We start from the raw sequence: 24259 nt of genomic DNA on the forward strand, positions 1-24259 counted from the left end.
TTGAGAGTTTAGAGACAGAAGCCAATCACTTCACATTTCAACCATACATTGAAAAAGGTACATATATTATAAGCACCTGTTTGCTTGTCTGTGTCCTGCAGTAGTGTTCAGGCTCCTTGAGAGCAGGTTGAACTCACTGCACACCCATCATCTATTACGGTGTCTAGCACCTAGCAGATAGTAGTAGTACATATGTTGGATGAATAAATGGACTATAGAATGTGGTATTTCTAGTGGCTATCAGAATATAATTTTAAAATACTTCTTTTTTGGATAGATGATACTTACATGGTGTATAATTCAAAAACATGTGCATTATTTGATAAGTTTATCTCAGTATAACCCTCTCGGTAAATTGACTGCCCTTGTATGTACCTGTTCCTGATCACCCTGTTTAAAGTAGTGTAATCTCCATTCTCTATTCATACATGTAGTTGATTTCCTTTATGCCCCATATCATACATTATAAACTAGAATGGAAGTTTTCTTTTGCCCACAGCTATACCTACAACATTTAGCACAGTGCCTAGCACATGTAGTTGATATCTTTCTCTCTCTGTGTGACTAAGAAGTCTCTTCTCTTCCCCTTCTACCCTGGTTGTGCATTCTGTGAGAAATACTGGAGTACTGGGTCTAACAAAAGGAGGGAGACTGGGCCTGCATTGGTGGCAGGCAGCAATTTAGCCCATATTCACTGTTTTCTGTTAGAAATTAAGACACGATAGCCAAGAGCCCACTCACTTTCAGTGGCTTTTTACAGAAAATGTATGAATCCGTAATAACAAAACTGACTTTCTTTTTCTTGCCTAGTAAACAGACTGGGGGCAGTTCTACTCTGGCCTGTAGGGTCGCTATGAGTCGGAATTGACTCGACAGCATTGTGCTAGTAAACAGATTAGTATAACTTTACCAGTATGAATGTTAATTATCTAGCTCAGTAACTTAAGGGAACTGGACTTCTTATATTACAGCTTGCTGAAGAGAAACCAGAATAAAGTAACCAAATGGCAAGTCGTACAAGGTACTAGTTTATGATGGATTTAATTAGGGGAGAGGCTTGGAAAGGTAGCGGCTTTCCTGGATTTCAAATATTTGATAGTTGTTACTTGCAAATGCTTCCTTGTGCTTTTTTCTTGCCTTTGGGAAGTAGAAGCCCTTCCAAAAGGTGAATTTATAGGATTTAAACTTGAAATGTGCTATTTAGAAAAGTACTAAACCTGAAGTACAGTATTGAGAAAAGCACTAACTTACGAAAGATTGTTTTCCTGTTAGATCATCTTATGCAGCAAGAACACAGCCATATTTCTTTTACTTTTTATCTTTCACCATCTTATAGTATTGATGATAACTGCAAGTGTAAGAAATATACTCCCGAACAATACATAAAATAAATAGCTAATAAGATAAACTCATGTATTTGGTTGCTTTGCATTAGCAGGTCTGTAAATCAGATCACATGAAGCAGTAAAGTTCTAGTAGTAGCTTAGCCACAAAAGAGAGCTTGTGTACCAGTCGTGTACAGCCCAGAAGGGGTTGGTTTGGGCCTTTGCAACCTTTGTGGCTGAGAAGAGAGGAATGAAATAGAACACGTTTATCTCAGACCACTTTATTACTCTCTGCCTGCAGTGATGTATAGTTATTGTTGTGTACCAAGAAAACATTTTGAACAGAATGTGATCTTTTTTTCCATTGCTTTTGTGGGCTAAACTGTCAAGCCTACAGGAGTAACTAAATTGTATCATAAATGATGCCACTAAGTAAAATTAGATGTGACAAGTAGTGCTGTGGAGTAATTAAGAAATCAGAGGAACCAAAGCTTACCAGTGTCCATCTAACCTAGTGGAGTGTAGTCAGTTCATAGAAGAGGCTGAGTATAGGTGCCTAATGGACTTTGCTTGGAAAATAAGTTTCTAGTTAAATATGGAGTTAAGAAATTGTGATGTTTCATCTTGGTTAGATCTGTTGTGTAAATATGTTGAGCATTTATACTATTATATGCAAACCATTCTTTTTTATACTGATTGCAGATTTTTTCACAAGCAGACTAAGTTTGGGTGTTTGGTTGTATTCTTTAGTGTAACTTCTGTGATAAGATTATTAAATAAAAATCACTATTGTATTTTATTTGAGGCATGAAAATTAGATTCTAAGATTTTACTTTATCATATTCTAATAAACTTTTAAAACCCCAGGGACTCTTCAGTTTCCTCAATGAAATGACTTTCCTGTCAATGTCTGTAAAGTGAAGATGATTTTTTTTAGTGAAGGGAATCAGTGATGTTAAGATGTTAAGACAGTTTTGAATGACAGTAGTAAGTGAAGTATATTTGGTTGGCATTATATATGTATATATTTTTGGCATATTTTAAGGTGCTTTTTGAGATAAGCCATATGATTAAGCAACTTCAGTTCAGTCAATAGATTCATTTTTACGTGGTCAAGATTTAATGAAGCACTGGCTGTTGGTTTCCAAGTATGTAAAGTGGATGTTTAAAATTTTCAGCATTGAATTACTTGACAGAGTGCAAATGTTTTACTTGCCATCGTACAATCTGTAAACCCATGTGAGCTTTTAGTAATGGTCAGTTTTATCAATAGTTATCATTCTGGAAAAGTCCTAAAGGAATACAGAGCCCTGAAATGAATTTGGGTACCCTATTTTTTTATCACTTTATACATAGCATTTCTCATATTTTACGATTATTGGTTTAAATATTTGTTTTCCTAATTAGATTGTAAGCGGCTATGCAAAGAACATGTCTTAATTAATTGTCTTGTCTCCCCAGTACCCGTCATGTAATCTTTGGCTCCTAGTAGGTGTTTGAGACTCATGGTAAATGTTGCAAGGGAGGGGTGGAAAACTTAGGAGGCATAGGCCTTGGTGAGATAGAGTGTATGTATGTTAGGTATGATTCAAGGGTACTGGCCATATCAAGGGATGGAGTAGGAATAAAGATGAGAGAACTTCAGTAAGTCGTATTTGACTGTTTCACTTTGTCCTAGGTCAGTAGTAATCAAATTCTTATATTCATAGATGATTTTATCGTTTTCCTAAAACCCATATTTAGAATTTGTTTAACATCAATTCCTAATAATCTAAACTTATGGAGGGGTACAGTAGAATAATTTAAAATGATCCCAGCATCCCAAAGGCACACACATTCAAGTTTACGATGAAGTTTATGAACTTTTCCCTAACAGAGCCCTTGAGGCTTTTCTTAGGTTGATATGAGCTTGATTTATTATGCCAAATATACTGGTGGGAATTGTTGTTGTTGTTAGGTGCTGTCGAGTCGATTCCGACTCATAGCTACTCTGTGCACAACAGAACGAAGCACTGCCTGGTCCTGCACCATCCTCACAAGCCTTGCTATGCTTGTGCCCATTGTTGCAGCCACTGTGTCAGTCCATCTCGTTGAGGGTCTTCCCCCTTTTCACTGACTTTCTACTTTACCAAGCATGATGTCCTTCTACAGTAACTGATCAGTACTGATAACCGTGTCCAAAGTATGTGAGAGACATAGTCTCACCATCCTTGCTTCTAAGGAGCATTCTGGTGTACTTCTTCCAAGACAGATTGGTTTGTTCTTTTGGCAGTCCATGGTATATTCAGTATTCTTCACCAACACCAGGATTCAAAGGCATTAATTCTTATTCAGTATTCCTTATTCATTTTCCAGCTTTCACATGCGTATGAGGCAATTGAAGACACCTTGCCTTGGGTCAGGCACACCTTAGTCCTCAAGGTGACATCTTTGCTTCTTAACGCTGTGAAGAGGTCTTCTGCAGCACATTTGCCCAGTGCAATGCATCTTTTGTTTTCTTGACTGCCGCTTCCTTGGGTGTTAATTGTGTGGATCCAAGTAAAATGAAATCCTTGAGAACCTCAGCCTTTTCTCCATTCATCATGATGTTGCTTATTGGTCTAGTTGTGAGGATTTTTGTTTTCTTTATGCTGAGGTGTAATCCATACTGAAGGCTGTGGTCTTTGATCTTTATCAGTAAGTGTTTCAAGTCCTCTTCACTTCCAGCAAGCAGGGTTGTGTCATCTGCATAACGCAGGTTGTTAATGAGTTTTCCTCCAATCCTAATGTCCTGTTCTTCATACAGTCCATCTTCTCGGATTATTTGCTCAGCATACAGATTGAATAGATACAGTGAAAGGATATAACCCTGATGCACACCTTTCCTGACTTTAAACCATGCAGTCCCCTTGTTCTGTTGTACAGATTCCTCATGAGCACAGTTATAAGTGTTCCAGAATTCCCATTCTCCACAATGTTATTCGTAAATTGTTATGATCCACACAGTCGAATGCCTTTGCACAGCCAATAAAGCAGGTAGACACCTTTCTGGTATTCTCTGCTTTCAGCCAGGATCCATCTGACATCAGCAATGATATCCCTGGTTCCACGTCCTCTTCTAAATCTGGCTTGAATTTCTGGCAGTTCCCTTTCGATGTACTGCTGCAGGCACTTTTGAATGATCTCCAGCAAAATTTTGCTTGCATGTGATATTAATGATGTTGTTCAGTAATTTCCGCATTTGGTGGGATCACTTTTCTTGGAAATAGGCATAAATATGGATCTCTTCCAGTCAGTTGGCCAGGTAGCTGTCTTCCAAATTTACTCAAAGTAATCTGTAAAGTGAATTATATCCAGCTGTCTTGTGATGGTCATGATATTTTTTTGGTCACATTTATCTGTTCATTCAGCAAATACATGAGTGTCTATTAAATGCCAGGCACTGTTTTCTTATGCACTGGGGAAATCTTCCTGCCCTCACAGAGCTTATGTTTTAGTGAGGGGAGACAAAAAATGTAAGTCAGGTCGTGATAAGTGCTATTGAGAAAAATAAAGGTATAGGATAAAAGGATAGGAGAGACAAGGTGTTTGTGGGTAGGTGGGTACACACACATGGTATTCTAGAGAGGAGGGTGGTCGTGGGAAGCCTCTTTGAAAAGCTTTGAGCAGAGAACTGAGGAAAGTTAGGGAGCAAATCATATGTATCTGGGGTGAAGAATACTCCAGGGAGAGGGAACAGAGTACAAAGACAAGGAAGCAGAATATATTTGTGGCAAGTGTGTGGAACATCAAGGAAAAGCCAATGTGGCTGAAGCAGAATGAGCAAAGGGGGAGGAGAGTGATAGGAAATGAAGGTGGTGGGGCAGATCCTGTAGATTCTTATAGGCCACGGCGAGAACGTTGGTTTTTCTGAGACAGGATGTTTTGATTTACCTTCTAAAAGGATCATCCTGGCTGCTGTGTTGAGAATGGACTGTAAGGGTAGGCAGGAGGACAGTGGAAGTGTGGGGAGGAGTCAGATTAAAGATATATTCCTGATGGATTGGATGTGAGGTGTGAGATAATGAGAGTAACTGAAGGATAAGAGCCAAGGTTTTTTTTGCCTGAACAACCCAAAGGATAAAATTGCCATTTATTGAAATGGGAAAACTTTAGGATAAGCAGGTTTGAGGAGGTTGGGGTGGGAATCAGGAGGTTTTTTTAGTGGTTATATTAGGTTTGATAAGAAAATCAGACATTTGAAAGATAACCACAATAGCTGTTTTGCTGGAATGATAGATAAAAGAGCCTAACTGGTGATGAGCAGTTGGATGATTTCCAGTTTTTGGCTGTTATGGATAAGGATGCCATGAACTTTCATGTCTAGGTCTCTGCATGGACGTGGGCACTTAGTTCTTTTGTACAGATACCTAGGAGTGCTATGACTGAATCGTACTGTAGATGTATGTTTAACTTTTAAGAAATTACCAAATTATTTCCCAAAGTGATTCTACTTTACATTCCCACTAGCAGAGCTCCAGTTGCTCCACATCCTTGTCAGCATTTGGTATGGTCAGTCTTTTTTAAGTTTAGCCATTCTGGTGGGTGTAAAATGGCATATCATTGGGGTTTTGATTTGCATTTCACTGCTATTGCCCCTGGTCTTAACCTGATAAAACAAAACAAAAAACCAAACCCATTGCTGTAGAGTCAATTCCAACTCGTAGCTGCCCTCTAGGACAGAGTAGAACTAATCTTTAGTTCCGTAACCTTTACAGAAGCAGACGGCCACATCTTTGTCCTGCTGAGTGGCTGGTGCGTTCGAATCGCCGAACTTTCTGTTAGCAGCCAAGCACTTAACCACTGCACCACCAGAGCTCCAGCCTCTTGATTGGTGTCCCTGCCTCCACTATAGCCCATTCTCAAATGCTTCTCTGCCATTTGTATATCTTCTTTGGTGAAGTGTCTGTTCAAATATTTTTGAAATCATTTTAAAAAATGAATTGAGCTGTAAGATTTCTTTATGTGTTCTAGATATAAGAGCTTCATCAGATGCATCAGAAAATATTTTTCATGTTTGTTTGAAAAGAGCTATTTCAGTTTCTATCCATTTTCTTTCTCAATTAAAAAGACCATTTCATCAATTCATTTGCATCACGTAAAACTGGATTTTAGGGTTGTGTTTCCTTATAGTAACGTAAATCATAGGCATATGAGAAGAAAAGTTCTGCTTTCTGATATTGGCAGCTTCTTAAGGGGATGTGTAAAATTATGATCTTGGATTGTCAGCAAATAAGAGTGTGCTATATTTAAAATTGCTTGTGCCTGCCTTTTCTTAAATGCCAAATTATAAGTACATAAAATGTAATTACTAATTCCTAATGAAATTTGCAGAATTTTCATGAATTTTTTTTGTGATTCCAAATAATTATCTTAGATATGTGCTTTAAAACATAAAAGGGTGTCTTAAACTTTTTCTTAACAAAGTAAACATTTTTTTAATTTTTGTTGTGCTTTAAGTGAAAGTTTACAAATCAAGTCAGTCTCTCATACAAAAATTTATATACACCTTGCTGTGTACTCCTAGTTGCTCTCCCCCTAACGAGACAGCACACTCCTTCCCTCCAGTCTCTATTTTCGTGTGCATTCCATCAGCTTCTGACCCCCTCTGTCCTCTCATCGCCCCTCCAGACAGGAGCTGCCCACATAGTCGCATGTGTCTGTTTGATCCAAGAAGCTCAGTCTTCACCAGTATCATTTTCTTCCCATAGTCTGGTCCAATCCCTGTCTGAAGAGTTGGCTTTGGGAATGGTTCCTGTCTTGGGCTAACAGAAGGTCTGGGGACCGTTACCTCCGGAGTCCTTCTAGTATTAGACCATTAAGTCTGGTCTTTTTACAAGAATTTGAGGTCTGCATCCCACTGCTCTCTTGCTCTCTCGGGGGTTCTGTGTTTTGTTCCCTGTCAGGGCAGTCATCAGTTGTAGCCGGGTACCGTAAAGTAAACATTTTAAAATCAAAATTAGAACATAAGGCTTAGTAAAAGATTTTCTCAGGTTTATTAATTTATATGAAAAAATTTTTGATGATACTTAAGTTATACAATATTTTAACCCCCTAGAAAATAAAATAACAAAAAAATTTACATTAAAAAATTTAGACTGTTACTTGCAAATGAACACACAAAGTATTTGAATTTATTCTACCTTTGAGTAAGAGTGTTTGAATGCATCTTATTTTTTGAGTAAGATCATTGTCACTTAAGAAATTCATATGAAATCTGTAGCTATATGTGTAGCTACAGTTTTTATTTTAATGAACGTTTTAAATTACTTTGAGTCTGTCTTAGGTTCAGTATCCTTTTTTTGGAATGTAAAAGTTTCTGTAACTTTTGAGAGATTCATTTCAGCTAAGTGTTCTGGAAAAGTAGTTTAGCTAATACTGTATTGAAGAAATGAGAGTAATACAATAATGTGGATAAAATATTTGCAAATAACTGCCCTGAGAGAAAAAATTAAGAGTGTAAAAGAAAACCATATCTAAGTCACTTTGCAAACCGACATACATAAAAAATGTAAATTGTCTAGAAATGATCTTGTTTTTTAAAACTCATGTTGGAAAATTATTGATTCTTAGCAATAACGTTGACTTTATTTTTTCTAGATATGGCCGCGTGGAAAGTGTCAAAATCCTCCCCAAGAGGGGATCTGAAGGAGGAGTGGCTGCCTTTGTGGATTTTGTGGACATCAAAAGTGCACAGAAAGCTCACAACTCGGTCAACAAAATGGGAGACAGAGACCTACGCACGGATTATAATGAACCAGGCACCATTCCGAGTGCTGCTCGGGGATTGGATGATACAGTTTCCATAGCATCTCGTAGTAGAGAGGTTTCTGGGTTCAGAGGAGGTGGTGGAGGACCTGCTTATGGCCCTCCACCGTCACTTCATGCACGAGAAGGACGTTATGAGCGGAGACTTGATGGGTAAGTTCCAAGGTTTCTGTAGGCAGGTATTTTGTATTTGATTTGGTGAGAAACAGAAACTCATAATTAGGGGCCCCAGATGGATTTAAAGTTTTGGGCATTCTGAATGTTTCCTAATCTGGGTTGGAAACGAAGTGCTTTCTGTCCCAGTGGCTGGTATCTTACGGAATCGTAGAGGATATTTCCTGCAGCTGGTTGGATATCTACTCTTGAGATATAAGGTGGTGGAAGATTTCCTATGGAAGCATCAGTTTGGGAGTTACCAGTCTTCTAGAATTGATGATTCCTTCTCTTGGATAATGTTAAGGCTTTCCTTGGATATATCCTTCTACCTTACGGAGCTATGTGGCTACAGCTTTTGTGATTGTACTGTATGGAATATTTTTGGAATATTAGAGCCTACAGATTATTTTAGAAGTTCATATCTGCTTCTCAATTTTCACTACTTAAAGTTTACAAACGAATTGGATTGTCACCAGAAAATCTAGCAGACCGTAATAATTCAACTGCTTGGATTCTACAAACAGTACCTGAACCTGGAAATGTGTACTTGGATGAAGAAGTGAGAAGGCAATGCTTGATTTTTCCATTTTGGATCTACATAATTTCCATGTTGGAATTACACCTGTCGATGGAATGGGGAGAAATTGAGATGATGGACGATCCTAAACCCTGGAATATAGCCATTCTTTTCTAATTGTTGGAATGTATGGGATGTTGTTCAGTCAAGACTCCATTAGTCCAGGGGAAGAGGATTACTGTGTTAAGCGGTTGCTGTCTAATTAAAGGTACTTTAACTTTGAACACATGGTGATGATCAGTGTGGATACAGCAATCAAAATTGACTGGGCTGGATGGCTACAAAAGTGAACTGTTGCCAAGCCGATTACGCATTCCTCATTGTTGGAATTGTAGAGGATATTTCTGCCAGCTGCCTGATTCATACTTAGGACTGGAAATTTTTATAAATGTGGATCAATTTATAATTGTCTACTATCTCAAGAAAGAAGTCTGGGGGTTTGAGAGTTACAGTTTGTCTGGGACTACTTGCTTCCAGTGGAATTATTTTGTCTGGTCACTAAGATTTTTTTTTCTGGTGGTTCATCTAAATATCATTTGACACCCTTGCCCATTAAGAAGGTGGATTACCCCCATAAGAGGGGCCAAAATTGGGGAAGTTATGTTCACAATTCTCTCCCTAGATTTAATTGGGATTATAGGTCGTGTTTCCACACTTGGAAAAGGTTGGTATGTCCTGACCTGTGTATATTAGCCCCTCTCCTAACCCAAGTTAAACTCTCTCTCTTTTTCCCACTAACTCTAGAAGTATTTAGTACTAATAGATGATTCAAAGAATAGCAATTAGATTTCAACTCTGCTAGCTCTTGTGCCTGCCTTCTGTATCTTCCTAATGGATAAGAACTTTGCATATTTGTAAAATATCAGCTATAGCAGTCATTTTAGAACTGTTGCCTATTGCTCCTGTTATATAATTGAAAAACAAAAAGCTTTCACTGATTAACATTTGATAAGGTACTAAATTATGAAATTTTGTCTTAAAGGAAACTCTCTAGTTTGTTAAGACATTGACATCTCTATCCCAATTCAAGAATTGTAGCTAATAAGAAAGGCGAAAGTCATTTAATGCAATGTAAGTAGGAAAGATATTTGAATATTTTGCCACACCAGTTGCTTCTCATAGTAGCAGCAAAAAGCTAAAACAGCTTACAGAAGTTTGGTTGCTACTAAGTAAAATGGTGGGTAAAAATGAAGATTAGTAGAGAGATTTGGAATTTAGGCATATATTGTTGCTGTTAGGTGCCATGGAGTCTATTCTGACTCATGATGACATGGTACACAACAGGATATATTTTAGTTGTAGGATTTTTGCCAAATATTCTTCAGTGGAGAGATTCTAATTTATAGAATTAAAATTAGTTTTTAATATTAGCACATAATTGCATATGTGTAATTGTACCTGCAACAGTTTTTGTACTCTTAGCTTGACAAATACATCAGACTTAAATATTTTTTAAATTAAGTCATTGCTAACAGCAGCTGTAGAATGTCTTGGTTTCCAACATTGCCTAATTTCATCATAGGCAACTTGAGTATAGGTAAAAGCTAAGAGAACTTATTTCCTATAACCGTTAACAAATTGAATACTAGAACGGACATTTTATTTTAAAAGTTAGGGGGAATTTAATAGTACAAGGAGATAAAATAACTTTTATTCTTTAATTAGTTAAATTTACATAGAATACCATGTGATGACCCAGTATTTTGATACCTTCAGTAGTTTTTTGAGATTTCATTTTTAGTATTAAGTGCACTTGTTTAGGCACAGCAATTTACATAGGCTAGTATTTTTTCACTACTCAAGAAGTCAAAAATTAATGAGAAAAAGTTACACTTAAAGGTTTTTTTCTGGGCTTCTTTGAAAGTGCCTTCCTACTGCTGGGACATGTATTACAGTAGGGCTTTCATGTCTGTGTAAAATGTATCGTGGAAATTTTGCCTAAAATAAATTTGCAAAGTAAGTAAAAGTGTTATGTATTTTAATCAGATGAAAGTGTAGATAACTTTCATATTGAAAGGACAATCTCTTACTTGATTAAACTTAAAAGGAAAAGGAGATGGCATATGTATATTTCAGTATATAATTCAGAAAATCCCAAAAAGCAGAACACTAGTCAAAATGCAGAACACTAGTCATGAAAGCCCAGTATTAAAACAGTGATCGCTCAGCTGTGAAAGTAATTTTTGAAGACAAATACAATGTTAAGCTCGTTAGTGTTTGCTTACTAAATAGGTTAATGCTGTTTAGAAAACGACCAGTGGCGAAGCCAAAGACAATGCCGAAGTGAATGTTTGCATGAGTTGCTTTTAGTTTCGCTTGCTCTTTCTGATTTATTAAATATTTTCCCCCCCTCCTAAATGCAGGGCTTCAGATAACAGGGAGCGTGCTTATGAACATAGTGCCTATGGACACCATGAACGGGGGACGGGAGGATTTGATCGGACGAGACATTACGATCAGGATTACTATAGAGATCCTCGAGAGCGGACTTTACAACATGGGCTCTATTACACTTCCCGGAGTCGAAGTCCAAACCGCTTTGATGCTCATGACCCCCGCTATGAACCTAGGGCTCGGGAGCAGTTTACACTGCCCAGTGTGGTACACAGGGACATCTACAGGGATGATATTACCCGGGAGGTACGAGGCAGAAGGCCAGACCGGAATTACCAGCACAGCAGGAGTCGGTCGCCACATTCATCCCAGTCTAGAAATCAGTCTCCTCAGAGACTGGCTAGCCAAGCATCTAGACCCACAAGGTCCCCTAGCGGCAGCGGCTCTAGGAGTAGATCCTCCAGTAGTGATTCAATCAGCAGCAGCAGTAGTACCAGCAGTGACAGGTAGGTTAACAGCCTTTTATTATAACAGACAAGCGGTTCGATCGAATGCAATTCTGAAAGATGAATGATTGGTGAAAGTAATGGCTTTGTAGCATAGTAATTTTTTTTTTAAAAGAAAGTAAACCTGGGTCATATATGTAACAAGAAAAGAAACTTTGATTATTAGCACATAGTCATTGAATTAACAATTCTGTCAAGTGCCTGAAGCTAAGTAATGATTTGCAAATGCTTTTTTCATCGTCCAGATGCTCAATATTAAATTAAATTGCTAAAAAGAAAGAGAAACGGTAACTTTATTTGTATGAAATGGTAACTTCCAGTAACATTGATAATGAGTTTTTAGTTTCTTAACTGTATAATATCAACTTATTTTTTATTTTTGTTGAAGATTTCTTAAAGTTAAAAGAATGTATTGGTGAAATATATTGTTGGTTCATTTATTATAAATAACTAAATCACCTTAAGAACATGTTTTAATATCAAGGTGGTATCCAGTTTTCAAATTCAAGTAGAAAATCTTTGTTTCCTTGCAAGTTGTTACTTCACTATTCACTAAGGCTGAGTAAACTTATTCCATTAGTTGAGAATTCTTAAAAAGGAGTTTTATTCCAAAGATGAAAATAATAAATTGAAGGTAACGTTAATAGGAAACTTAGTTTAAAAGTTAGATATATGGGTTTTGCAATCACAGATCTAAGTAGAAGATACAACGTACTATTATTATAATCTTGGACAAGTTACTTAAACTCTCTAGGCTTCAGCTTTCTCATCTTTTTTAATAGGAACCTTACTCAGTTAAGTTATTTTAAAGGTTAAAATGAAAAACGCATGAAAGTGATTCGCTTTGTCCCAAACCTAACCATTGTTGTTGAGTTGATTCTAATTCATAGTGACCCTAGAGGACAGAGTAGACCTGCCCTATAGGGTTTCTAAGCTGTAATGTTTATGGAAGTGAACTGCCACATCTTTCTCCCTCAGAGCAGCTGGTAGGTTAGAACCGCCATCCTTTCTGTTAGCAGCCAAGCACTTAACCACCGCACCACCAGGGCTCCTTTGCTTGATACTCAGTACATGGTAAATAAATATTGTCCTTGATAATTGTTAGCTATTATTATTACTACTTCACGTGTTCATAGTCTTTGGGCAAAGAAATGGGTTATTTTAATTTTTTCCCATTTCCAATTATTATTATTTGACCTGTTAATCCCAGATATCATAGTTTTAAATTTAGATGGTATATATTTGATAAAATTTAGAAAAAAAATTATAGGATACAAATATTTTGACCTGATGAAGATGCTGGGACTAGTTATTGTATTGCCTGCTTAGAATCAATTTAAAGAAAAGCAAATCATTATATAATTGAACGGCTTATTTTAGGCCTCCTAAATTTTCTAAATGAACAGAGTAAATACAAACATTGTATATATTTATCTGGATATAATTGAAACATTCTGGAAGATGTATATTATAATGAAACAAGCATTTAATTGAGGAAGTAAGGAGAGGTAGGTTCTGGCTGCAGCTTTAAAAGCTCTGTGACATGGATGAAACCTAGGAACTGCTCTTGATTTCCTTTGGTATACTGGGCCGGATAAATGGTTGATGAGATTCCTTTGAACTCTATAAGCTGGTTATAAACTCTTGTTGCGTCATACTTTATCCTGCATAGAACTGCCTAAGATACTCAAGTGTTCAGCCATTTTCCCCAAATCTACCTCCTCAAAGGGATGCTACTGCATTTGATTGGATCAAAACTTATTGAAAAGCCCGTCTATTGTGGAGGTGTTGAAGTCAGAGGAGAAACGATCGATAATACAGAGCTTTAGAGTGGCATTGTACTTTGGTGGAAGTTTATTGTAATTTGGGATCTGGCCTTCAGCTTCATTGTAGGCTTAACAGTTTGAATCCCAAGGTGTTCTGATGAATTTGATGGAACTAAACCCTGTCCATCTCGTTGAAAAAAAAAAAGGAGCTGTTTGCTTCTGAGTATTTATTTATGATCAGAAAGATAACTGCCAGATGGGCAGGTTGCACTTAGAAAATATACATGAGGGACTAAATTACAATTCAAGGGTCGGTGCTCAGGAGGACTTAATAATGACTACTATATCAAGTTACGGTAACTATCTATTTACACCAAAGGGTACAACCCGGAGGCTTGGAAGGCCAAATCTGACCAGCAGACAAGTTTAGTTTGCCTTGCATTGTTGTTGTTGTTAGGTGCCGTCGGACTTGTAGTGACCCTATCTATGCCCAAAAGAACGAAACACTGCCCCGTCCTATACCATGCTCACAATCATTGCTATGTTTGAGCCCATTGTTAAAGCCACGGCATCGATCCGTCTCATTGAGGGTCTTCCTCTATTTCACTGACCCTCTGTAATTTACCAAGCATGATGTCCTTTTCCAGGGACTGGTCCTTCCTGATAACATGTCCAAGGTATATGAAATGAAGTCTCACCATCCTCACTTCCAAGGAGCACTTTGTACTTCTTCCAAGACAGATTTGTTCGCTCTTTTGGCAGTCTGTGGTATATTCATTATTCTTTGCCGGAACTGTATTCAAAGGCATCAGTTCTCCTTTGGTCTTCCTTATTCATTGTCCAGTTTTTTAATGCATCTGAAGCAGTCGAAGATCCCATGGCTTGGTCAGGTGTACCTTAGTCCTCAAAGTGACATCTTTGCTTTTCAACACTTAAAAGAGAGGTCTTTTGTAGCAGATTCACCCAATGCAATACGTTGTTTGATTTCTTGACTGCCGCTTCCATGCCTTGTGTAGTGTTTTAAATTTAAATTATTGCCAGTGTTTAAAAACTTAGAATTTCACTTAAAAGCCCAGATTTGGGGCACCTTGTGAGTTTACCAGGTGTTGCAGTGGCTAAAGTGCTCAGCTGCTAACTGAAAGTTTGGTTCGAACCCACCAGCCTCTCCTTGGGAGAAGGATGTGACAGTCTACTTCCGTGAAGATTTACGACCTTGGAAACCCTGTTGGGAATTTCTTCTGTGTCCTGTAGCGTCACTGAGGTGCAGTTGACTCAGTGGCAGTGGTTTTGGTTCTTTGGATTTCTGTGAGTTTACCACCTCTTGTTTGCACTGTAGGAACATGTCTGACAGAGGGGATAAGAATACTGAAATCTCCTGGTTTGAGACAACTTCTTCCCTTGGGGTGACAGATTCTTGGTTCTCTTTCCTCCTTTCTTATGTCTTCTTTCTGTTAAAATGTTATTTTTTTGTTTGGAAAGGTAATAGTACTTTTACCTAGGTTATAGGCTTCCTTTCATATTGTATTTTTCAAGACTTAACATTTACAGATGACTTTTAGGATAGGTTACTTGAACCTTGTTCTTTAGCTGTTGATTCCTTGTGGTTTCACTGAAGTGACAACTTATGTAGTGCAGTTTTTATATCTGTATACCAGAGGAACAGTGGGAGAACACAGAGGAAATTATATTGACTACTGAGATGTGGGAGATAGCGTTTGGTTGGGCCATGAAGGATACAGAGATGATTTTTAGGTGTGATAGGGAACATCATGGGCAGAAGCAGCAACCTGAAGAGATATAAATGGGTGGAAGAATGTTCCGGGAACAGCAAATAATTTAGAATGATTTAACCATGTTAATAATTTTGGGCTTTTTTTCTGTATGCACAGATGAGCCGATGAAAGGTTATGAGAAGGAACACAGCTTGTTGAGATCCTTGCTTTACAGAAGCAACTGAGGGATTAGAATAGGAAAGACTGGAGCCCGGGATTCTGGTTAGGAAGGCTGTTTTAGCAGTTTGGACAAGGATAACTAGGACTGTGAGAGTGTCTAACTTGAAACAGGTGAGAGAGATGTTTCATTAAGAATCAGATTATGCTGATTTATGAAAAATAGAACGAGCTTTTTGGTGATGCGATTGAATGATGGGCCTTTTGAGGATATCCTGTAAGTTCGGGACCAGGTCTGTTTTATGCACACACAGGGCCTCGTATATTGCCTTTCTCAGAGTATGTGTTCAATAGATATTTGAAATCTTTAGGTACAATTCTTCGTTAACACAAAGGATAAACAATATTGATGTAAATAACCGAAAGATTTGGCCCTTAAATTGTGATTGAAACAAGCTCACAGCAATAAAGTCTTCTGATATTCAGAGCATATCCATTATCCCTTGATTTAGACTCCCTTTTATCAGTGTCTTCTTTTCCTTTATATCGCCTTCAAAGTATAATATTTTGATATGGTATGTAAACTCAGGTAAATGTTCAGTTTCATTTTGGAAGAAATAGTTATTTCTTTTTGTACTCCTTAAAACTTCACAATTGGGAAACTGTTATATTCCTAAAAGTCTTTTAAAGATTAAAAGTAACGCTTTTGTAGTGGGCAAAATATAGCTTGGATATACTCGTAGAAACAAGTTTCCCTTCTGGCTGGATGACTGACTGGGAAATTAGTCATCCTTCTTCTCCCTTGATTGTTACAGTTTTGGTGAAGAGATTCCTAGCAGCGCATTTCAGATGAGTGAATATTGGATTAATGGTAGTCTTTAGTTGCGAAGCCCTTATAGATGACACACCCACTGTTTCTACAAAGCTCTTCACAGTATTTAACCGGTGACAATTAGGGCTTCATGGCATAAACCTTGCAGTATACCGCCCTGTGCTGCTGTATGTCTCTTTCTGTGTCCTGACCATTTAATGAATCACTTATCCTTTCAACAGAACATTTTAAATATGTAAGTTTTCCACAGAAGTGTTTGTTTTAAAAGCACTTGATTGAAGTTGAGCATACTTAATTTCCCTAATTCTCTGTCACTGAGGTTTTTTTTTTTTATGTATATAGGTTAAAGAAAATTGAAGTATTTGTTGAAGTTAAGTTAGTTCATAAGCTTTCCTAATATCTTCAGTTTTTTTTTTTTTTAATTTTTGTGCTTTAGGTGAAAGTTTACAGCTCAAGTTAATTTCTTGTACAAAAATTTGTACACACATTGTTATGGGGCCCTAGCTGTTATCCCTTTAATGTGACAGCACACTCCTCCTCTCTACCTCGGATTTCCTGTGTCCATTCAACCACCTCCTATCCCTTCCTGCCCTCTTATCTCACCTGCGGACAGGAGCCGCACTCTTCATGAGAATCATTTTATGTCGTATAACCTGAACCAAATCCACTGCCGTCGAGTCGATTCCGACTCATAGCGACCCTATAGGACAGAGTAGAACTGCCCCATAGAGTTTCCAAGGAGCACCTGGTGGATTCGAACTGCTGACCTCTTGGTTAGCAGCCGTAGCACTTAAACACTACGCCACCAGGGTTTCCTTTATGTCGTATAGTCCAATCTAATCTTTGTCTGAAGAGCTGGCTTTGGGAATGGTTTTAGTTTTGGGTTAACAGACTCTAGTGGCCATGTCTTCTGGGATTCCTCTAGTTTCAATCAGCCTTGTAAGTTTGGTCTTTTTACGTGAATTTATGTACCCCACTTTTCTCCTGCTCCGTCAGAGGCTCTCTGATGTGTTCCCTGTCAGGGCAGTCATTGGTGGTAGCCAGAAACCATCTAGTTCTTCTGGTCCCAGGCTGATAGGGTCTCTGGTTTATGTGGCCCCTTTTGTCTCTTGGGCTAATATTTTTCTTGTGTCTCTGGTGTTCTTCATTCTCCTCTGTTCCAGGTGGGTTGGGACCAGTTGATGCATCTTAGCTGCTCGCAAGCTTTTAAGATCCCAGATGCCACTAAGTGGGGTGCAGAACATTTAATAAACCTGGTTATGCCAGTTGACCTAGATGTTCCCTGAAACCATGGTCCCCAGACCCCCACCCCTGCTGCTCTGCCCCTCGAAGGGCTTGGTTGTGTTCAGGTAACTTCTTAGCTTTGGTTTAGTCCAGTGGTGCTGACATCCCCTGTATTGTGTGTTGTCCTTCCCTTCACCTAAGATATTTCTTCTCTACTATCTAGTTAGTGATTTCCCCTCTCCTCCCCTCCCCACCTTCGTAACAGTCAAAGAATGTTTTCTTCTGTGTTTAAACCTTGTCTTGAGTTCTTATAATAGTGGTCTCATACAATATTTTTCCTTTTGCAACTAATTTGACCCAGCATCGTGTCTTCCAGATTGATCCATGTTATGAGATGTTTCACGGATTCATCTTTGTTCTTTATCGTTGCGTAGTATTCCATTGTGTGAATGTATCATAATCTGTTTATTCACTCATCTGTTGATGGGCAATTAGGTTGTTTCCATCTTTTTGTTGTTGTGAACAGTGCTGCAGTGAACATGGGTGTGTGCATATATCTATTCGTGCGAGGGCTGTTATTCCTCTAGGATATATCCTAAGGAGTGGAATTACTGGACGGTATGGTAGTTCTATTTCTAACTTTTTAAGGAAGCGCCAAATCAATTTCCAAAGTGGTTGTACCATTTTACATTCCTGCTAGCAGCGTGTAAGTAAGTGTTCCAGTCTTTCCACAACCTTTCCATCGTTTATTATTATTATTATAATTATAATTTTTTGGATTAATGCTAGTCTTCTTGGGGTGAGATGGTATCTCATTGTAGTTTTGATTTGCATTTCTGTAATGGCTAATGATCGAGAGCATTTCGTCATGTATCTGTTAGCTGCCCGAATGTCTTCTTTGGTGAAGTGCCTGTTCATATTCTTAGCCCGTTTTTTAATTGGGTTATTTGTCTTTTGTTGTTGAAGTTTTGCAGTATCTTCCAGATTTTAGAGATTAGACCCTGATCAGGTATGCCGTAGCCAAATTTTTTTTCCCAGTCTGTAGGTTGTCTTTTTACTCTTTTGGTGAAGTGTTTTGATGAGCATAAGTGTTTGGTTTTTAGGAACTCCCAGTTACCTAGTTTCTCTTCTGGCGTTCATGCTTTGTTAATTACGTTTTGTATTCTGTTTATTCCATCTATTAGGGCTCCTAGTGTTGTCCCTATTTTTTCTTCCATGATCTTTATCATTTAAGATTTTGTATTTAGGTCTTTGACCCATTTTGAGTTAGATTTTATTATGAGGTACAGGTCTTGCTTCATTTTTTTGCAGATCAATATCTAGATATGCCAGCACCATTTGTTAAAGAGACTGTCTTTTCCCCATTGAACGGACTTTGGGCCTTTGTCAGATATCAGCAGGTGGATGAATTTACGTCTGGATTCTTAGTTCTGTTCCATAGGTCTATGTATCTGTTGTTGTACCAGTACCAGGCTGTTTTGACTACCATGGCAGTATAATAGGTTCTAAAAACAGATAGTGTGAGGCCTCTCACTTTGTTGTTGTTCTTCAGTAATGCTTTATTTATTTGGGGCCTCTTCCATTTCCATATGAAGTTGATGATTTGCTTCTCCATCTCGTTAAAAAATGTCATTGGAATTTGGATCAGGATTGCATTGTAGATTGCTTTGGGTAAAATAGACATTTTACAATGTTGAGCCTTCCTATGGTATGTTTTTCCACTTATGTAGGTCTCTTTTGGTTTCTTGCAGTAGTGTCTCGTAGTTTGCTTTGTATAGGTCTTTTATGTCTCTGGTTAGATTTATTTGTAAGTATTTTGTCTTCTTGTAAATGGTATTGATTTGGTGATTTCACCTTTGAAGTTCTCAGTTGTTGGTATAGAGGAATCCAACTGTTTTTTGTATGCTTATCCTGTATCCTGATACTTTCCTGAAATCTATTAGTTCCAGTAGTTTTCTTGTGGATTCTTTGGGATTTTCTGTGTATAAGATCATATCATCTGCAAATAGGGCTACTGTTATTTCTTCCTTACCAATTTGGATACGCTTTATTTCTTTTTCTTGCCTAATTGCTGTGGCTAGGACCTCCAGCACAATGTTGAATAAAAGTGGTGATAAAGGGCATCCTTTTCTGGTTCCCATTCTCAAGGGGAATGCTTTCAGACTCTGTTTAGGATGATATTGCCTTTGGCTTTGTATAAATGCCCTTTATTATGTTAAGGAATTTTTCTTTTATTCCTATTCTGCTGAGAGTTTTTATCATGAGTTGGTGTTCCAAATAGTTTTGACTATGCTTTCTTTCCCAGGTGTTCACTCTGATCACAGCCAAAGATGATTGGGTTGGCTCAGGGGTCCCTGAACTTGGATGGGGTGAAAAGTAACTGAAATTAAGCATTGCCTTGCATTGCAAAAGTAGGTAACAAACCATTGTACTATTAACAGTGTGTGTGACTAAATCCACAATATTTTAATATTATTAGAGTTGTAGATATCTCAAAATTGGGTTTATGTTTATCATTACTTTGAAAATGTGATAGTTATTAGATCCAATGCAAAATCTTGTTCTTTAATGTTAATAAAGACATGTGATAGTATATCACAAGAATTGAAAAATATTTTAAATGTTTCAGTATAATTGGTTTCCTTTTAATTTGTTTGTTTTACTTGATGAGTTTAAAAGCATTATTCTTAAAAGTGGTCCATAGGCTTCACCAGACTACCAAAAAGGAGTCCCTGGCACCTTTGTAAGAGCCCTGGTGGCACAGTAGTTAAGCGCTTGGCTGCTAACTGATAGGTCAGCAGTTCGAACCCACCAGCCGCTCTGTGGGAGAAAGATGCAACAGCCTACTTCTGTACAGATATACAGCCTTGGAAACCTTATGGGGCAGTTCTGCTCTGTCCTGTAGAGTTGCTATGAGTCGGAAGCAACTCAACAGCAGTAGGTTTTGGTTTGGGGCACCTTTGTAGCTGAGTTGGCCTTGATTGTATACCTTATAAAGGTTTACTGAATGAATGGGGGAAGAACAGATGAAAGGGCAATGGAAGTTTAGATTTGGATAATCCAGAACTTTGTCTTGTTTTACTTCCCTCCCCTCCCACAAGTTATTTCCGAAGTCTGTATTTAAACTAAAGCTAACTTTTGAATTTACATTGAACCAACCATTCATTTAATAAATACTGCCTTTTTGTGTACCAAATTTATAGAATAACATAGAGCAGTGGCTGGTTGTGTGGAGCCTGAAGAATGTAATTGATTTGGATTAAACATTAATCTAAAACAGATAATCTATTATTTCTAATTAAGAGTTACCATGTAATTAAGTTAATCTAGATGTCTGTGGCTAGGTGTCTCTTTTCATCTTTACCAAGGATAGCCCCATCTTCTGGACTCTTAAAAATTTTTTTTGGCTTCCAGTCAGCCATTTCCTTTTTGCTCCTTTGAACTCTCTTGGTTTATCTGAAGGGAGAGTATGTCAAGCAACTACAGACCGTTAAATCATAAAAAGAAACATTTTTTATGTTGCTAATAGTAGAAATAAACATTTAGATGCAACTTCTTAAAACAAATACAGTAATAAGCAAAGATAAGTACATGAAAGTAACTGTAGTGGGTGATATCTTGTCTGTGGCTTTCAGTAAGCCACGTGGCCTAAATCATGCTTAGACACCTGTTTGAAGAAATCAGAATCTTAAAGCAAGCTTTCTTAAATAGATTTTAAAATTGGAATGGGTTGATTAAAAAAAAAAAAATCGTTACAGCTCAGGTTAGTTTCTCGTACAAAAATTTGTACACACATTGTTATGTGACCCTAGTTGCTCTCCCTATGATGCAACAGCACACTCCTCCTTTCCACCTTGGATTTCCTGTGTCCATTCAACCAGCTCCTGTCCCTTTTGCCTTCTCATCTCACCTCCGGACAGGAGCTGCCCATTTAGTCTCATGTACCTACTTGAGCTAGGAAGCACACTCTTTACCAGTATCATTTCATGTCTTAATAGTCCGGTCTAACCTTTGTATGAAGAGTTGGCTTCAGGAATGGTTTTAGTTTGGGCTAACAGAAAGTCTGGGAGCCATATCTTCCAGGGAATGAGTTGATTTTTTTCAATTTTTATTGTGCTTTAAGTGAAAGTTTACAGATCAAGTGAGTCTCTTGTATAAAAATTTATATACACCTTGCTATATACCCCCCTAATTGCTCTCCCCCTAATAAGACAGCACACTTCTTCCCTCCACTCTCTCTTTTCATGTCCATTTGGCCGGCTTCTGACCCCCTCTGCTCTCTCATCTCCCCTCCAGACAGGAGATGCCAACATAGTCTCATGTGTCTACTTGATCCAAGAAGCTCTTTCTTCACCAGTATCATTTTCTATCCCATAGTCCAGTCCAATCCCTGTCTGAAGTGTTGGCTTTGGGAATGGTTCCTGTCTTGGGCTGACAGAAGGTCTGGGGACCATGACCTCAGTGGTCCTTGTAGTCGGAATAAGTTGATTTTTAAAAAATATATTTGATTACATTTCCTCAAATTCTTGTTTTAGAGTTACCACAGTAGAAGCTCTGGTCACGCAGTGGTTGAAGCACTTGGCTGCTAACCGAAAGGTCAGCAGTTCGAACCCACCAGATGCTCTGTAGGAGAAAGATGTGACAGTCTGCTTCCATAAAGATATTTAAAGTCTTGGAAACCCTGTGGGGCTGTTCTACTCTGTCCTATAGGGTTGCTATGAGTCAGAATCGACTTATGGCAGTAGGTTTGGTTTTTTTTTTTTTTTTTTTTTAGTTGCCACACTATTAGGATTTCTTTGAATTTTCTTAAGTTGGATGGTATAAGAGAAAAGCTTGGGGGCAGAAAGGGGAAAAGAGGTAGAAATAGAGAGACACATACATATACACAATTCCTGGGCAGGAAAACTGATATTTGAAATAGCCTTAATAATATTTGCTTAAAGTAACAAGAAACATAAAACTTTGAGCAATCAGACTTTTTCATCTTAGGCTATGTTAAAATGTGGCATGCATAATATTCCTCTTTTCTATGATTAACTTTCCATTAAAATAATTTACTTTTTTTTTTTACTTTTTTATTAAATAAAAAATATTTCTTATTGCTGGTGATGTTTGTAGACATTTTTAAAAATAGCATGTTTTGAGTAAATTATATCAAAAGTTGTCTACAACCCTACTCACCCCCCACCACGTGTTAGACAATTTAAGATTTTTTTAATCTGAATCATGGTGAAATAGTAACTAGCATATCGAAGGAATTCTGGATTTTTGAATCAGACGTGTTGATAGGCACCCTCGAGTCGGTTCAAACTAATAGTAACCCTGTGTGCAACAGAAGGAAGCGCTGCCCGGTCCTGCACTGTCCTCACGATCATTGCTGTGCCTGAGTCCATCGATGCGGCCACTGCATCTGCCATCTCACTGAGGGCCTTTCTCTCTTGCACTGACCCTCTGCTTTACCAAGCACGATATCCTTTTCCAGGGACTGGTTCCTCCTGACAACATGTCCAAAGTCTGTGAGACGAACCATCCTTGCTTCCAAGGAGCATTCTGGCTGTACTTCTCCCAAGACAGACTTGTCCTTTCTTCTGGCAGTCCATGGTATTCTTTGTCAGCACCCCAATTCAAATGCATCAGTTCTTCTTTGGTCTTCCTTATTCATTGTCCAGGTTTCGCATGCATATGAGGTGATTGAAAATACCATGGCTTGGGGTCTAAATACGTGTTAGCATAAAAGTCCCTAGTTTAATAAGAAACTTTTTTTTTTTTTTTTTCCTGTAAAGTCCAAGCTGCAAATCATTTTGTGAACAATCTAGAAGTTATAGAACACATTTCCCTAAAGGGGGAATTTATTCAAATATCTTTTTTTTCTTTTCATGAGGAAAATTTTGCAGTTCATTTATTTTAGTTATGAGTAATGATTTTCTTCTGAGTTCATATAGACTCCCCCCCCCCTCCCCGCCCCATTGCTGTCATCTTGAAGCCTTGTGAAAGGATATGGCTGAGGCTGAAAAGATGAGGGGAACCATTGTGAGTGGTGGCATTACATGTATCAAAGTGACAGTGACAGAGCACCTTCCATTTCTCATTTCACAGGGATGCTTCATCAGATACTGGGTGGGAGAAGGAATGCTCGTTATTAGCTGGCTCTACAGCTTGCTGTAATCTGTGTCGTGTGCTGGAAACTGCCAGACAGGACAGCAGTTCTAATATGTAAAAGATGTAAAAGTCGGTTTCTTAAGCTATTAAAGGAATTAACGATTAGTAATTTCTGTAGCACTGGTTCAAATTTATGATGCAGTGCAATTTTTAATAAAAAAACATTTGTCCGAATTTTTATCATCAAAAGTGGTCTTTGCTATAATAATGAATAGGCAAATAGTTTCTTGATTAAGCTAGAGATAACCAAATTTTCTTGTGTTGCACTGTGATTCCATATTCTGAGATATACTTTGTGGGATCAAAAGAGCTTTTTATTTATTGCTTTTTTTTTTTTTTTTTTAATGGAAGAAGTCATTACCACTAAAAACAGTGCATTTTCATTTCAGAAAAATTGATGTAGCTGAAATTAAACCTTACCTGGGAAATTGGTGATTAGAAGCCACGATTTGGTTTTTTAGCTTTTCTGTTAGTAGCTACATAGGATTGACGTGAAATTATAGAAATTAATGAATTTGGTTTTACTGCATAATGCCACCTTTCCCCTCTTTGCTACTCTGATATACCTGCCTGTTACAGATGGATCACTTAAATTGAAAGGGATTTTTTTGTTCTTTGATTGTGTAAAGAGAAGATGATACTTGTGCTCAGAGATCATTGTAAATTATACTGAACTAAGATGTGAAGATCAGTGATTAGGCGTAT

At 37.8% G+C, this 24259-nt stretch overlaps 1 protein-coding gene across 2 annotated transcripts in view; it reads left to right on the forward strand.

The window, feature by feature from the left end:
* SPEN (spen family transcriptional repressor) overlaps nt 1–24259 on the forward strand; it is a 97698-nt gene that overhangs the window by 29291 nt on the left and 44148 nt on the right. For both annotated transcript variants that reach the window (XM_049878011.1, XM_049878012.1), the window contains exons 2-3: nt 7944–8264; nt 11208–11684. In XM_049878011.1, coding sequence (XP_049733968.1) covers nt 7944–8264; nt 11208–11684 — 798 coding nt within the window. The remainder of the gene's footprint in view (nt 1–7943; nt 8265–11207; nt 11685–24259) is intronic.

The sequence above is a fragment of the Elephas maximus genome, chromosome 3 (genome assembly GCF_024166365.1).
Source record: "Elephas maximus indicus isolate mEleMax1 chromosome 3, mEleMax1 primary haplotype, whole genome shotgun sequence".
Lineage (NCBI taxonomy): Eukaryota > Metazoa > Chordata > Mammalia > Proboscidea > Elephantidae > Elephas > Elephas maximus.